At 43.3% G+C, this 16,507-nt stretch overlaps 1 protein-coding gene across 1 annotated transcript; it reads left to right on the top strand.

Annotated features, from left to right (window-relative positions):
* Positions 1-239: 239 nt before the first annotated feature.
* Positions 240-14,612, top strand: mlc1 (modulator of VRAC current 1; the record flags this gene model as incomplete). The annotated part of the gene is made up of 11 exons (XM_080736983.1): positions 240-524; positions 2,831-2,920; positions 4,980-5,033; positions 5,800-5,901; positions 6,666-6,767; positions 7,145-7,219; positions 7,977-8,093; positions 12,050-12,106; positions 13,095-13,217; positions 13,771-13,935; positions 14,529-14,612. 11 exons carry the CDS (start codon positions 240-242, stop codon positions 14,610-14,612), a joined length of 1,254 nt encoding a protein of 417 aa, XP_080593109.1.
* Positions 14,613-16,507: the final 1,895 nt, after the last annotated feature.

The raw sequence follows: 16,507 nt of genomic DNA, 5'->3' as shown, positions 1-16,507 counted from the left end.
TGTCAACTCAAAACTCAAAACATTTTCACTTAAGAAAATATTGCTTTTCACTCAATTCTCGTAATGATTAATTTTAGTGCAATAATAGGCTGTGTTAGGTTCAATATGTTTATGTTTTAAAAATGACCAGTCCGACCCTCGACATTATTTGTATTTTGGCCCACTGTGTATTTGAGTTTGACATCCCATGCGCTATAGGTTCTTCTTGGTGAGGGAGACTCGCGTTTCCAGCCTCCGCCATGCATCGAGAGGAGCTTTCCGCCAGAGAGGAGTTCACCTACAGCCATGTGCCCACCATGGAGCGGCCCGCCAGTGCCACCCTGGAGAGGCACTGCACCCTGGAGAGGAACACCCTGGAGAGGCTGGGCGGGACGTTGGAGCGGCGAGGCAACAGGGGACGGAGTCTGGAGCGGGACAGCTACACAGTGGACGTGAGGGCCAGTGACCTGCAGCTGGCCCAGCCGGAGCCCCTAAGGCACCCCTGCTTCAGCTACAGGGCCTGGCTCTACAGTGTCCTCATAGGGGTAAGCAGGTGTAGTCCAGCCCCCAGGGCTGCCAACCCTCCTAGATTGTCATTGCTCCTGGATTTGGCATCAAACTCCCAAAATTCACCAGAACCCCCAAGCCCCCCACTTGCAATAATACAGAGATAATCACTTAAAGCTATACTATGGAAGTTGCTCAACTACTGGTCAGTAGCGGTATTGCTTTTTTCTGACGTTTTTCGCCCGGGGTCGCCGCGGACCACCGGAGCGGGACCGCGGACCACCGCATCCTCCTGCGCCTCGCCGAGACGCATCCGTAGAGGGGTCTCGCATCCCTCTGCGACCAGGCGTTGGGGAGTAACAGGCTAGACTCCTACACCAGAGTAAACACTGCTGTTGAGGCAAGCTACTTCCTGAAAAGACGGCAAGACGCGCTGTGATTGGCCGGTAGTGTATGATCCGCGCTGTGATTGGCCGGTAGTGTATGATCTGGAGACAACGTATACAGAAGAATGCAGATGACGCAATTTTGCCGCGAAAAACAACCCCCCTCACGGCCCAGTAAAAAACATATAAAGAAAAGGCTTTCGGTGCTGAAATTCACGGAGTGGGTATTCTAAAACTTTTGCGATTTAATAGTTAGGACAATTTTAAGATTTGTTTTATTGGAAAAGTTACATAGTATAGCTTTACGTAATTAATTGTTATTGTTAAAGATAGGTCTTTAATACATTGCTTCAGTAATAAAATTATATCTCATTCTGACAGTCCAATGTTGGCAGCCCTAGCCGGGGTCCGAGGACGGAAGGATTGTTGACTACCTTTTTAGGCACATAACAGTAAAGTCCTCTTTCTACCACTTTTTCGAGTCACGTGTTCAAATACTGGATTCTGATTGGCTAAATTCCGGAGGTTATGAGAGAACTACTGCCGCAGAGTTGTGTGAGGACTTGTCCGAGATCAATGAGCCTCAGTGTACATCCGGGGACTTCAGGAGGTAGTCGGAACACCTTTCCCCCAACCAACAAATGACCGTGGCAACGGTCCTATGTTCACTAACGTGCATGCTATAGTCGCCGATTTATTTGGATCCAATGCAATCCGCCAACTTTAAAGCCCCTTTTCTCTGAACCTATGCCTTTCTGGAAGCGAACAGCCTCTATTTACGGCCGGAACGGTACTTCTAACTGACGTTAGCTTAGCTGTAAGCTAGACGCATGGATTAGTATGGAGTTGGCGCCATCTGTTGGTGAGTAGAAGATGTTGTTGGTGGAACTATCTGCTGTCTCGCGGAAGTTTTATAGGCAATAATGATTGTAACTTAAGATCCTTGCAAGTTACAACTATGTGTTTTCTTTCATGTATAAGGGAAAAAGTGGTAGAAAAGCTATTTACCACTCGGGGTCGGACATTATGCTCTGATAATGTCCTGTGTTAGGGTGTTATCGGACTCGGCTTCGCCTCGTCCGATAACACCCTAACACAGGACATTATCAGAGCATAATGTCCTCTCACTCGGGGTAAATTGCTTACGTGACCATTAAAAACTCTGAGAATGTACAAATGGAAACAATTGGATCCTTGCCATTAGTGCAGTCTCAGAGTTACAAATGGATAAGAAGAGGATTTTACTGTGTAAGCCATTCTGCACAAAATGTCAGAGGTTAGGGTAAAACAAACTAAAAATGCATTTGACACCCTGATCTTTAAAAATTGGATTGTGATGGCAACAAGAAATCTTGCTGTGCGCATCCACATTGAATAGTTAGAAAAACACACTGTTATGCGAGAGTAGCACTATTATGCATTCATGTGTCAGTGTCACAACCCACAAAGTGGTTAAGTATGTCTGTGGGTTTTATAAATATTGAGTGTGTTGGATATACTGCTGTCTCTAAAGGGCCATTTAGGTTAAGTGTACATAAATATTAACGTAGTGTGTTCGTGATTCTTGCATGTGCACATTGCTGATGATGAATGATCTTTATGAAGTCATTGAAGTGTCAGAGGTGTACGCATGTTGTCTGTGCCTGGAACGTGCATGAACTGGCATATTAAGCAACTGTGTGCATTGACTGCATTCGTGTGAATGTAGGTGCGCGTACATGTTTACATGTGTATGCATGTGCGTGCGGCCGTGCGTGCGTGTGTGTGTGTGTGCGCGCGCGTGCGTGCGTGCGTGCGTGCGTGCGTGTGTGTGTGCGTGCGTGCGTGTGTGTGTGTGTGTGTATGAGCGTGTGCGTGCATGTGTGTGTCAGCTTGTTTGCATGGTGACGGTGTGTGTTTCATGCATGCATGACACTGTATGGGTGTTAGTTGCATGTATTGTATGTGTTTGTCCTCAGGGTAGTCTTTTAATCACAGCTGGCTTCTCTCTGTACCTGGGCAATGTGTTTCCCTTCGCCATGGACTACCTGCGCTGTGCTGCGGGCTCTGTAAGTGACCATCACATGACTGCTATTCTCCTTTTGCTCAAAGTAGTACATTGCAAGATAGAGGGCGCCAGATCCCTTTTAGTCACACCCTACCACTACTTCCTGTTCATCCACAGAGCATTGATTCTAGTCATTTTCTCCATTAGATTTCTTTTCACTTTTTTCAACTTTTATTACTTGGGATGGTAAAAAGATGAGGCAGACAAATAAAATGTATTTTGACAAGTAATAAAAGTTGAAAAAGGTGAAAAGAAACTAGAATCAATGCTGGATGAACAGGAAGTAGTGGTAGGGTGTGACTCAAAGGGATCTGGCGCCCTCTATCTTGCATTGCACTACTTTGCGCAAAAGGAGACCTGATTTTGTCGGCTGGGTATAAACCTCTTATCTCCATAATCAGCTTTTTGTAGGGTTTTTTTCTCGAAATTAACGCCAAACCTGTACACTCTCCGTTGTCACACAAAAGCATCAAAAGTATTCACAAGGATTCACAAGCTCGAAAGGCGGAGAGCTTGTAGATCTACTTTTGCTACTGAAAAGTAACAGTTTTGGTCACATGAGGTTTCCACCCGAAAGAGACTATTTATAATTTTAGCTACAGCAGTGGTTCCTAACCTTTGTTGGACCACTTGAAAATTTCGAAATTTTCAAGGTTTTAGAGTAGAAAATGAAGTCTTATGCACTTACGCTCAGAGACGCCTGAAGGTCTATGTCACCGAAACGTTGCTTAAATAATAGGTGTTGTGCAAGTGCAGAGTGGTGTGCGGGTCATTTTGTTTTATTATAAGGTTTTAGAGAAGAAATAACATGACATTTTTTATATCAAAATCGTAGTGTTTTGCTTATTATTTGGGGGCACACTTGCAATTTCCAGTGGCCCCTGGAGAATCGCTGCCCTAGTGCGTGCGAATACAAGGGAATCAACATAATAATGTGAGTGTGTTGGAGGTACAAACAAATGTGCTCCATTTTGTTGCTCGGAAAACTTGAAAAACATAACATTTGGACATCCCGTCTTCATTTGTCATAAGATGGTGGTTGTTGCAGGTCCCTGCATTGCAATACATAACCGTGCTAGCACAGAAAAACACATCACTGTATACTAGGGCATTAACAAAAAAGTCGACAAGTCGACTGAGTCGACTTCATTACACAAGTCGACTCCCACCAGGGAAAGTTGAAAGTTGAAAAAAAAATAATCCTTTGTATTTTTTTCTATCATTATTTTTGCTCCATGTGTGCGTCTGTACAGCATTCAAACAGTAGGATTGCTTATTGTTAAGGACAGAATGATCCAATATTACAGTGCTACATTACATTTGGTATAACATGGTTCTATTGTGAAAATAGCAGATCTATATGCTCACAACGCCTCGTGATGCGAGGCGTTGTGAGCATGTAGATCGGCTATTTTCACAATTTCTGCCTCTATATATTTGACAATTTGGACAATGTTTAATTTGTCATTTTAGAGGTATTAAAAAGTCACTTAAATTGTCACTTTAGAAATGTGAAGATACCCTCTATATAATTAAACTTTATGTTGGTTTGTTTACAGTTGAGTGAGAAAACAATGTTGAACATTAATTAAGTTAATCATCTGGGGACCCTCCAAAATAATTGGGGGTCGTGTGTGATGTAATGACTTCAACTCGGGGAGTGGAAATAACTTTACGTCATCTTGTAGTCTGCATCAGGCGGCCGGAACCGCCAAACCGGTGCCGTGCAGTTCAATACAAGGTCTGCTTAGAGGAGTTTAAACTCAAGAAAGCCTATGGCTTGTTTCCATTGGGGTCCTCTGAACTCAAGTTCACAACCAGTTGCATTGCAACACCGCCACGCAACTAGGCTACTGTATGTAAATCAGGCTTAATTTCTCTTGACTAAATTGTGATAGTAGGCCCATGCTCACATTGTAGCGTGTTGATTTTATATGTGACGGTTGGATCAGACTGTTTAGTCAAACTTTAGCCACTGGTGCTGCTAAACAGCTAAGCAGTTCCACGCCAATTAAGTCATGTGCCATTCATTGCTGCTTGTCGCTCTGTATTCTTCACAGGGCATTCCTGCAGCAGTTGCAAGCTTTGCCATCGCCAAGAACAGACACTTGGCAGTAAGTGAATAACACACACCTCTGGAATGAAAGAGATTAAGAGACAGAGATATGCATCTTTATTTGTCATTTCCGTATGCAAGCATACCATATGGAGACAGCAAATATCCAGTGAAAATCTCAGTATCTAAATCTAAACAAATAATTCAGATCATGACAAAAACAAGCATTTAACCAGATAACAAATATTTCAAAGTAGTGTAAAAATCACACCCTGTGTGAAGTGAGCGGTGCCTTTATACACATGCTCAAAACGTCCGGCGAAGGTTGGCCAATGCCAAGCTGTGCGGGACGGACATACGGACGGACATGCATATACAAAGCCAGATGTGGAAGAATCAAAAAGAATACAACTGCTGTATCATGAAATGAATTTTCAGAGTTCATATAATGCCTACATGTGTGTGCGTGAGTGCGTGCATGCACACATGCGTGTGCGCTTGTGTGTGTGTGTGTGCGTGTGCGTGTGCGGTGGTTAATGAGAGAGGGCAAGCTGTTTTCATAGACAGTTCAGAAGTCTGACTGCCTAAGGGAAACAAACTGTTTTCGCAGCCCTGCCAATCTGGCACGCAGGATGCTTCTGTATCGTTTCCCTGACAGCATGGTGGGAAAACAGGCTGTGAAGGGGGTGAAGTGTCACTGACGATGTTTGATATGCTCTCCTTGATAATATGTTTCAGTCGGTCTTTCATAATAGAAGATTATCAGGGGACTGGAGGACTGTCAGGTGGTGTTAATGATATCATATCTTTCTTGTCATTCCAAGGTCTCAGATTTCCAGGTGGTGTACGTCTCAACCTTTGCCGTGACGACTACCTGCCTAGTCTGGTTTGGCTGTAAACTGGTTCTGAACCCCTCCGCTATCAATGTAAATCGTGTTATATTTTCTTTTTTTATGATCCATTATAGTAAACTCGAGGCTATCCTTTCTTGTTGCTGCAGCAGGCTATTGCATAGGTTAATATGCGTTGTCATACGACACAGTTCATACAAAAACAGCCTGGTTCCTCCGTCATTTAGCCTACTACTGCCTGTACTGCTCCTTCTGCTTACATTGCCCTATCGTCTGTCTCTCTCTTCCTCCCTTCCAGTGTTGATTTTGTCGACTAAAACTATGACGAAAGATGTTTGTCGACTGCATTTTTTTTCAATGACGAAAACTAAATAAAAACGAAATAAAAACTAAGCTGTGATGACTAAAACTAAGACTAAATATATTGACAATTTCGTCAACAAAATAAAAACTAGACTAAAATGTTGGGGAGGGACTAGTGGAGAAGAGAGTCATTTTATGTTTGGTTGCTCTCCGGTGTTGTGAGCTGAAAATAGCTGATCTATACAAGCTTACAACGTGTCGCAGCGCGACGCGTTGTGAGCTTGTAGATCGGCTATTTTCAGCCCGCAACCAAGTGTAAAATCAGTCATTACGATGCCATCAAGGCCTGCCAAAATACATTTTAGTCGACTAAATCAATATTCAAAAGACTATGGATATAAACTAAATCGAAATTTGCTGTCAAAAACAACACTGCTCCCTTCCTCCCTTGCTTCCTTCCTTCCTTCTTCTCCCTCCTACCCTCTCTGTCTGTTCTTTCATACACGTGTCTCACATCTCTCTCCTCTCCCGTGCAGATCAACTTTAACCTCATCCTGATGATTGTGCTGGAGGTGTTGATGGCGAGCGCTGTCATCCTGTCGGCCCGCTCCGCTGAGGACTGCTGCAGCCACAGGAAGGTACACACAGATGTCCTGAGGAGTGTTAATGGAATTCTGAGAGTTAAATTAGCACGGCGGAAGTGTTTGTGCGTCTGTCTGTCTGTGTGTGTGTGTGTGTGTGTGTGTGTGTGTGTGTGTGTGTGTGTGTGTGTGTGTGTGTGTGTGTGTGTGCGTGCGTGCGTGCGTGCGTGCGTGCGTGCGTGCGTGCGTGCGTGCGTGCGTGCGTGCGTGCGTGCGTGCGTGCGTGCGTGCGTGTGTGTGTGCGCACGCCCATTTATAACTGCATTTATTCTCCTCTCTGTTCCTTTGAAACTTCTCTTTCTCTCCCTCTACACACTCTCTATCTCTCTTTCGCTTGCATCTCTCTCAATCTTCCTCTCTTCCCTACCGTCCAGCCGGTGAGGTACGACAGGCCAGTGGTACTTTTAACCCCCGCCGTCTTCCCCACTCGTCTCCTTAAGGCCTATTCTGTGAGTACGAAAACCCAAGCTTTCAGCTGTGAAGAGTGAGATACAGCACTAGTAATGTAGTGCAGCGGTTTTCAACCTTTTTCATATCAAGGTCCATTATTTATTCGACATTTGAGCCACAGACCATTTGATGAGATGTAGCTTCTCAAACCCAACACTTGGGTTGTTGGTACCATAAAATAACAATTCTTCGACATTCTCTAATTCACCCTTTGTTAGCCTTCTGGTTGGTCCCTGACTGACCAACCAGCAGGCTCTATCTGCCTTGTCCCGCCCTGGTTCCGCCTTTTTTATGTTGAATTTGCTAAAACATAATTTTTGGAGAAATAAAAACATTTAAAAACACTATACTGCCACCGAGCAGCTCCATTTGACCGAAACCAAGTTTGAAATTAGAATTGAACACACAAAATAACAATACGAAGCAACTGAATTAAAATGGTAGTGGATGGAGTGTCCCACCGAGTGTCCCACCAAGACACAGCAACCAATGGGTGTGAAGAGGGGCGGGACAACGGGCGGGACTTGACAAAGGGTGAATTGTGTAGACTTGCAAATTACAGCAAGCAATGCATTTCACTCTTGAGAGCGTAAAATGAGATGGCACTGTCCATTTGGTTGGGGACCACGTGGAACCCCCTCAAGGACCACTGTGTCTGGTGGTCCACGGACCACTGGTTGAGAACCACTGCTGTCGTAGGCTATAAACCAGGCATAAGCTCCACTATCATCCATGTAAGAGAGTGTCTTTCAACAGGTGATTGAGGTGATCGTGGGAATCTCTGCCGTGTTCGGGGGGATCATTGCTCTCAACATGGACGCTTTGCTGCCTGGACCCTACCTGTCCGTCACCTTTTTCTGGATCCTGGTTGCTGTAAGTTCTCTTTATTCACATGCATTATATCCAGCGCCACAGTCTGCGTGCAATCTGCAACAAATCAGATTTTGTATTTCTGTTTTTGTTTTTTGTTCTTGTCAGTTTATATCAAACCCAGGTGCGTTATTTCTTTCCACAGTGTAAAGTGTAAATGTGTCCGTGGTGAGACTTATCCTTTCGTTTTTACATAACAACATAATGTTCTTTCTCATTTTGATCAAAAGACCAAATTGCTGAATGTCAGTGTCCAGGTTGTCTTCAGAATATTTATGACACTGATTTTCTACCGTATCCTCTAGCACAGTGGTTCTCCAAATGTTTTAAACCTCCATAACTCTGAGAGTGTCCAAATGGAAATGTCCGGTATCTTCAAGGACCCCGGGGCCATAAATCTGAGAGTCCATTTGGACCACCTTCAAGAAGCCCTGAAGGTCCCTCTCGACCCACTTTTAGAACCAAACTATCATTTTGACAAAAATGTCCACCACAAGCCAGCATGGCGATGACCCCTGGTGAGGCTCTTCAGTCTATAAGACGGTCTGTGTCTATTTGCTTGTGTGGATCTGGATCACTGCCAAATTCATGTGCACATGCACAGTAGGCAAAATAAGTACCTCCTCTGTTGATTTTTTCCCCCACATACGTTTTAGTTTATATTAAAAGGATGTCAGTGTCATACAGTACATCATAGTTACATCATACTGACTCATCATCATCATATTGACTCATCCACACACCGATGGCGGAGGAAACCATGCAAGGTTGTCCTGCTTAGCTCCTGGTGAAATCTTGATATTTCGATGTCCTATTAGTCCGACTATAGGGGTTAGGGTTAGATTTTAGGGTTAGGTTTAGGCATAGTAGCATTCACCAGGTTAACATTCCATTCACCAGGTTAGCATTCACCAGCGTCGGCAGGTTAGCATTTCACCAGGTTAGCATTCACCAGAGTCGGACTAATGTTATTAGATCCACAGCATCCACAACATACTCAGGACATTAGACACAGTAACTGTCTGACTGTGTACTGATTGAAGAAAAACCCTATAATGCATAATAAAATGCATATAAGATAATATCTAATATCTAATGTATGCTTTGTACATATTATGTACAAAGCTCCATTACAGTATTTACCATAGCTTTGTAGACACAATCACTTTCAAGGGTGCTCCATATAGACCATATAGCCGACTTAAAATGTAGCCTATTTGTCTATCTAATGTATGCCTGTGAACGACCATGTATGTCATATGATAACAAGAAGAAAACACTGCTTTTTTATTGTTTTTATTGCTTTCACTTTTTTACCCTTTTCTGAAAATATACAGGCCACAGTAACGGCTATAACGGAATAGGGCCTGCAGGTTGAAAGTGTTAAGTGGTGTTGTACAGCCAGGGTGGTGTTTCTGATGTAGACCAGGCCATATGGGCATTTGAGCATATACCATACATCACAGCATTGGTGTTGCATGTTATGACACCCTTGATGTTGAGCGGTTTCCCTGTTCATGGGTGATTTAGAGTAGCGGCTTTGTGTGCTGAAATTGCATTCTGGGCATTTGCCACATTCCGGTGAGGAATGGTGTGTTAAAGACTGGTGCTGGGTCAGTGATCCAGCTCTGCACCAGCATGTTTCTCCATATTGGCGCGGTCCCCTTGTGGGCAATACGAGGTTGCGCGGTTAAATATTTGTGTTGGGTCAGACTCCACGATGTGCTAGTGGTTTATGATGTGCCAGTGTTTTTTCAAATGATTGATTGATACTGCCAGCCAAGGGGTGAATACTGGATTATAGGATTGCCTCAGAGATAGGCCTACGCTGGTCTGTGCAAGACGACGTGACACGTTTTCAAAGCAGCTATGTGCCTGTGCGACCCACGCATGTTTACACTGTCATAATATGTATACTAGATCAGCAGCCTTGTCTTAGACATTGGAACTATAGATGTTATAAATACGATTGAACTGTGATATAGGCAGACTGGGGAGTGAATTGCACAGAGATTTTGTCAGTGCTTTTGTGGTATAGGATATAACCAAAGTCTGTTTGAGTGCCTATAAACATGGTTGTCTAAGAAGCTTGTCTCATCTTGTGCTCAATTGCACTGGGAAGCAAAAGTGAGAGCCCTTTTTGCCCCCATGCTTCTGCCTGACACCTGGTGGTATTCATAACCAAACAGAAAATCAGATCATGTGAAGACAATCTGGATGAGGTCCACACTGCAGTTATCACCATGTAACCCTTAGAACTCTCTGGGAACGTAATTAAAGGCAGAATTCTCACAATTTTCTAAAAATAATGAAAATAGCAGGTCTACAAGCTCATGATTCTTCACATTGTGACATATTGTGAGCTTGTAGATCAGCCATCTTCACTATTTGTCACATGACGACACAATAGCGCTTAGCCATACCGTACGTGATTAAGAAAAACACTGCAGCCTGTTAGGCCCCCTTCAAATGGTATTTTTACAAAGAGATTTGTTATTTGTGCATTTTCTATAAATAATATAGAAATATAGTGAAATATATATCACTGGTTGAGTCGACATTGAGTCGACATTGTGTCATTATGTCACATAATCATCTTCATGTCTGGAATTGTTTGGTAGTCACAGCCTCAACGCACGCACGCACGCACGCACGCACGCACGCACGCACGCACGCACGCACGCACACACACACACACACACACACACACACACACACACACAGTCACAAATAATCATGAGAGACACTCCTACAGGAGAGTGTAATTATTGTCTCACACCTGCGAAACATTAAAGATTCAATAACTTTATTGCCATGTCAACATCGTTGAACACAGAAGGGGGGAGCAATCTATCTATATAACGTCACTGTCGGGCAGAAACCTCGTATCTCCAAGTTTCAAATGTGTACGTTTTTTTCCACAAAATAAAGCCCTGCTTCATCGTACAAGGACGTCGCACAAAGGTAGTGAAAACAGCAGATCTACAAGCACACAAGGCCTCGTTGTTGTGTGCTTGTAGGTCGGCTGTTTTCACTTGTTTGAATCATTTTTAAAATGATAAATGCAAAACGAACGGCTTTGGACATACAAGGTTTCCACCCGACAACAACGATAATATCATGATTCATGATGGTATCTATTTCTGTAAGACACTCTTGATGAAGGTCCAGAGGGACTGAAACATTAGAGTTTGAATTAACTTAATGCTGCTGAGCAGGAGCAATGTGTGGGATTTCTCTTTGGAGGTGACCTGTGGTCAAGTATTTATAGGTGTGTCTGTGGGTGGGAGAGAGCGCCCAGCCAGTCCAGTTCTGTCGTGTTGTGTGCACATAAAGTAGACCTACTGTGTTGATTGCTTGGTCACTCAAATCTAGGCTGATCTGGTTCATATTATTCTAACGCTCATTCAGTGTCCATTCGGTGAAATCAGAACGACTGAATGGCGCTGATTTCTGTCGTTTGTATCATCACCAACTGTTCAACAACTCACAAAGAGAAGATAAATAAAATGATGACAAACGTTTTGGCCGTCCAGCCTTCATTAGTCTGTACTGTATTCGGCATTCACGAATAGTGATTTTTAGTATTCGAATTATTCAACCTCAAAGTATTCGAATAGTCGAATATTCGACAGGACTGGCCAAACTGTCAAATATTAAGTAAGCAAGAGGCGAACATTGTGAAAATAGCCGATCTACATGCTCACAACGCCTATTCGAATGTTTGGTGAATGCCCTAGTACTGTATAGCAGTGTTTGCACACTGATGAAGGCCGGACAGCCGAAACGTCTGTGTCATCTTGTGAGGCTTGTGGAACAATGAAGATAAAGTGTTTGATTTTATTTTCTGAGTATGTTCTATTTGAGTTGTTGGAACAGTTTATTGTACAATGCAGAGCACGGTGGTAAACAAGTTGGTATCATCACCAACTGGAAGTCTGATGTTCCATCTGTTACAGTGTTTCCCCAGTGCTATTGCAAGCCATGTTGTGTCAGAATACCCCAACAAATGTCTGGTGAGTATGCATTGTTTTATTTTTATGTTTTATATTTCATAAATTAATGGCCAACTTCATCATACTACAGAATCACACAAAAGCATAACTGTGTGTGTGTGTGTGTGTGTGTGTGTGTGTGTGTGTGTGTGTGTGTGTGTGTGTGTGTGTGTGTGTGTGTGGGTGCGTGTGCGCGTGCGCGTGTGCGTGTGTGTGTGTGTGCACGTGTGTCAGACGACCAATAATCAGCCACTTGCTCACTCCACTGGGTCAATCTGTAGCACAGAACTATACAACCCACAGAAAGGACACAAGGGAAATTGAGAGATGGGGTGAGAGATATACACAGAGAGGAGAGAGAGAGAGAGAGACAGAGAGAGAGACAGAGAGAGAGACAGAGAGAGAGAGAGAGAGAGAGAGAGAGAGAGAGAGAGAGAGAGAGAGAGAGAGAGAGAGAGAGAGAGAGAGAGAGAGAGAGAGAGAGAGACTGCCTCACAAAGAATCCAGTGAGGCATAATCACTTAATCAGTGGTGGAACATGTACTCAGATGTTTTAATTAAGTAAAGAGAGACAGAGAGAGAGAAAGAAAGAAAGAGAGAGAGAGATAGAGAGAGAGAGAGAATGAGCTTGTAGAACCCAAAATAATCATATATGTAATTGGAATTACATATTGTTTAACACGGTTCTATTGAGAAAATAGCAGATCTACATGCTCTCACAACGCCTTTGTGAGCATGTAGATCGTCTCTTTTCACAATTTCTGCCTCTAAATATTTGACATTTTGGTCAATGTTTAATTTGTCATTTTAGAGATGACAAGTCCTTCAATTGTCGCTTTAGAAATTTGCAGATACCCTCCATACACTTGTTTACTGTTGAGTGAGAAAACAACGTTGCACATTAATTTAATCATCTGGGGACCCCCCAAAATAATTTGGGGACCCCTGCTGACCCCACTGACTTAGTCCAGCACTGAGCATAATGTTGAACCCTGCTCCTCCCATGCAGGTGGAGGTGCTGATCGCCATCAGCAGTGTGACGTCTCCCCTGCTCTTCTCTGCCTCTGGCTTCCTGTCCTGCAGTGTGCTCAGCTTCGTAGAGATCTTCCTGCACGACGTGCCCACCGCCAAGGTGAGCTCCCATCTGGTCTACAGCAGTGCTTCTCAAACCTTTACATTTCAAGGTCTCCCCTTAACTCTGACAGTGTACAAATGGAACCAAAAGGACCCGCCAAAAGGACCCTAACGGGTCCTTTTGGTTCCATTTGTACACTGTCAGAGTTACAGACTTGCATGGGTCCATTTAGAACCCCCTCACGGACCACCATTTGATGAGATAACCCCACTAAAGGAACCCACAGAGTCCCTGGAATCCCCTTTGAGAAACACTGGTCTACAGCACACGGGGTCCAGGGCAGGGTACCCCTGGGGGTCCCTGGCTAAATCAGTTAATATTGTGACAAAACTATGTCCTATAGGCCTATATACATTTGAAAATAACCTATAATAATCCATGCATTTTCTTTTCCCCCCCAGTAATATTGTTTTAAAAATAAAACAGCAAAGTGTGTGTGTGTGTGTGTGTGTGTGTGTGTGTGTGTGTGTGTGTGTGCGTGTGTGCGTGTGTGTGTGTGTGTGTGTGTGTGTGTGTGCGTGCGTGCGTGCGTGCGTGTGTGCGTCCCTAGCAATCCTATGACATCTTGCTGCTGATTCTGATGGCGTTGCTACTGGTGCAGGCAGTTCTGACTCTGGCCACCGTGGTGCACTGTGCAGCCTACAAGAGTCAGCTGCGCAGGGGAGCTCCAGAGTGGGATGAGAGTATACTACATTCCCCATCCCAACATTCCATGGTACAACACATTACTCACCTGCCCCTTTCATCCATATGTAGCCGTGGTTTTCAACCGTTTTCATATCAAGGTCAATTATTCATTCAGCATTTGAGCCACGGACCACCATTTGATGAGATTTAGCCCCAAGACTTGGAATGTTTTGTTTTTGTCGTATAAGATGTTTTTCCCCAACAATTCCATGTTGTATTGATGTTGGTACCATAGGAGAGATAACAGGCAAACATTGATCAAAATAGCAATCCTTTAATTTAGTAATGTAGATGTTTAACAATAATTTAACTCTTGAGAGCGTAAAATGAAACCAAATGGACCCGTATGTGTCCATTTGGTTTCATTTTACACTTTGAAGATCTGTAAGGGTCCATTTGGTTGCCGACTCAATCATTTAACTGGGGACCACCTGGAACCCCCTCAAGGACCACTGGTTGAAAACCACTGATATATACTGTATATATAGAGGGAGAGAGAGGGTGGGAGAGCGAGCCGATCTCCCAGTGAGATTGTAGATCTGCTAAATTGACTTCCAATTTGTCTCCATCTCTCCTTTCCCGTCCCCGTCCTCTCGCTCTGTTCCTGTTTCGCCCCCTCAGCAGCAGCGAACGCCCAGTGTAACCCTGCAAGATTTCGACAAAGATCAGGCGTGGAAGGCTGTGGTGGTCCAAATGGCCCAGTGAGTGCACATCACAGTGCATAATTTATACTCGTCGTGCGCAGCAGATCTACGAGCTCACAACACCGCATTGTGACGCCTTGAGGGAAACACTCGGCCATTTTCCCAGAGTGACACCATTTTACGATTAAGTAAATCAGGCTTAAGAAGGTGAACAAAGAGGGGACGGGAATAAAGAGCTGTGGAAATGACAGTGTAAGCAGAGGGAGGAGTACATCTTAGTGACAGAAACGTTAGAGCAAAGGCAAAATTCAGCTAAGTATTGAGTTCAGAGAGGAGAGAAAAAGAGAGAGGTTATGTGATGTTGTATGTGCAGGTATTGCTAGTGATATGAGTTTTGACACTTGCTTTGATAATATATGCATACAGTGGGGGAGAGTGGGGGCAAATGGAGTAAACTGGACTGTTTCCTAAAGTTTGGAAACACAAACAGTTGTTGAATTAGCACAGGACAAACATAGAAAATAAAATAATAACTGAGCCAATGGTGAATAATAAAGACCTTTGATGAAAGTGATGTATAGCTACTTATAGGGAGAGCTACTGTATGTCAAATGAAAAGTATGTCAACCTTCTGTTTAACTATGTGGACGAGAAATAGATCTGCTGTACAATGGTACTGAAAGATTCTGGGTTTTAACAGTTTTTTCAGTTTTTTATTGTGTACAAAAAAAAACATGTGCTCGGCCAGTAGGCATGAATGCAATCCAAACACGTTCCATTTACGCCACTGACCGTGACCAATCAATGCACATATCATGTCAAGACCAGGGTATTGATTCTTTATTAGGCCTATGTGTGTCCTTCCTTGTGCAGCGCTGTCAATCAGACATTATAGGTTTGTGATTAGTTTGAGTCAGAATATCTTTGTGGAAATAAGTAAGCAATAGTATTTTTATTTTACTGTTAACATTTTATACATAGTCAACCTTTTAATTTCTGTTTTAACAAAGATTTTTTTTTTTAAATAAAATATTTGATATTGCTCTTGTGTTCATCATTGTAATGGCATATCCCATATAAAGGTGTGGTATATTGATGAATATAGTTTTTATTTACTGACTGATTATTGACCTTCTATAGCCTCCAGTTCCTTCAATTCCAGCCTTGCTGCATCAGTGGTAGAAAGTATAACTAAGTACATTTACACAAGTACTGTACTCGAGACCAATGTTGAGGTACTTTTACTGTACTTGCGTAGGCTATTTAGTATTTACATTTTTCAATACTTGCACTTCTACTCTTGTACCTTTACTCCACTAAAACTTTACAAGTTGCTTTTCAGATATAGCTCATCAAGAACAAAGCCCTATACCTGACAACAAGCTCACAACAAGTTGCATCAGGAAGTATGCATTGTGAGCTTAGATCTGTTCTTTTTGAAAAGGTTTAAGATATTGAAAAATGTGAGTACTTTTACTTTGTTAGGCTACTCAGGCCTTTCACTTGCAACAGAGTATGTGTAGCCTATATATTATGTCATTGCTACTTAAAGCAAAACATAATTTGTGTACTTCTTCCTGTCTTCCTGCCATGCTTCTCTCTCTCTCTCTCTCTCTCTCTCTCTCTCTCTCTCTGTGTGTGTGTGTGTGTGTGTGTGTGTGTGTGTGTGTGTGTGTGTGTGTGTGTGTGCGCGCGCGCGTGTGTGTTTTAATAATTTGAATTGAAATTGAAAAGATTGAATTGAATGATGTGTGCGCGCGCGCGTGCGCCCTTTGTTTCAGCACCATGGACAGCACACCGCGGAAATCAACATTCACTTCTTTGGCATTGTTGGGTCTTTTGTTTTGGTTTCCCCGCACCTATTGTAGCCTTCATGCCGCCATGACAAGAAGCTGTGCGGAATAGTAGGTATATAGGCTACATCACGATAATAATGACGACGAGGGAACACGAGAG

This window comes from Nannobrachium achirus (assembly GCF_963921795.1).
Source record: "Nannobrachium achirus genome assembly, chromosome: 11".
Lineage (NCBI taxonomy): Eukaryota > Metazoa > Chordata > Actinopteri > Myctophiformes > Myctophidae > Nannobrachium > Nannobrachium achirus.
This window is presented reverse-complemented; position numbering and strand designations above follow the sequence as displayed.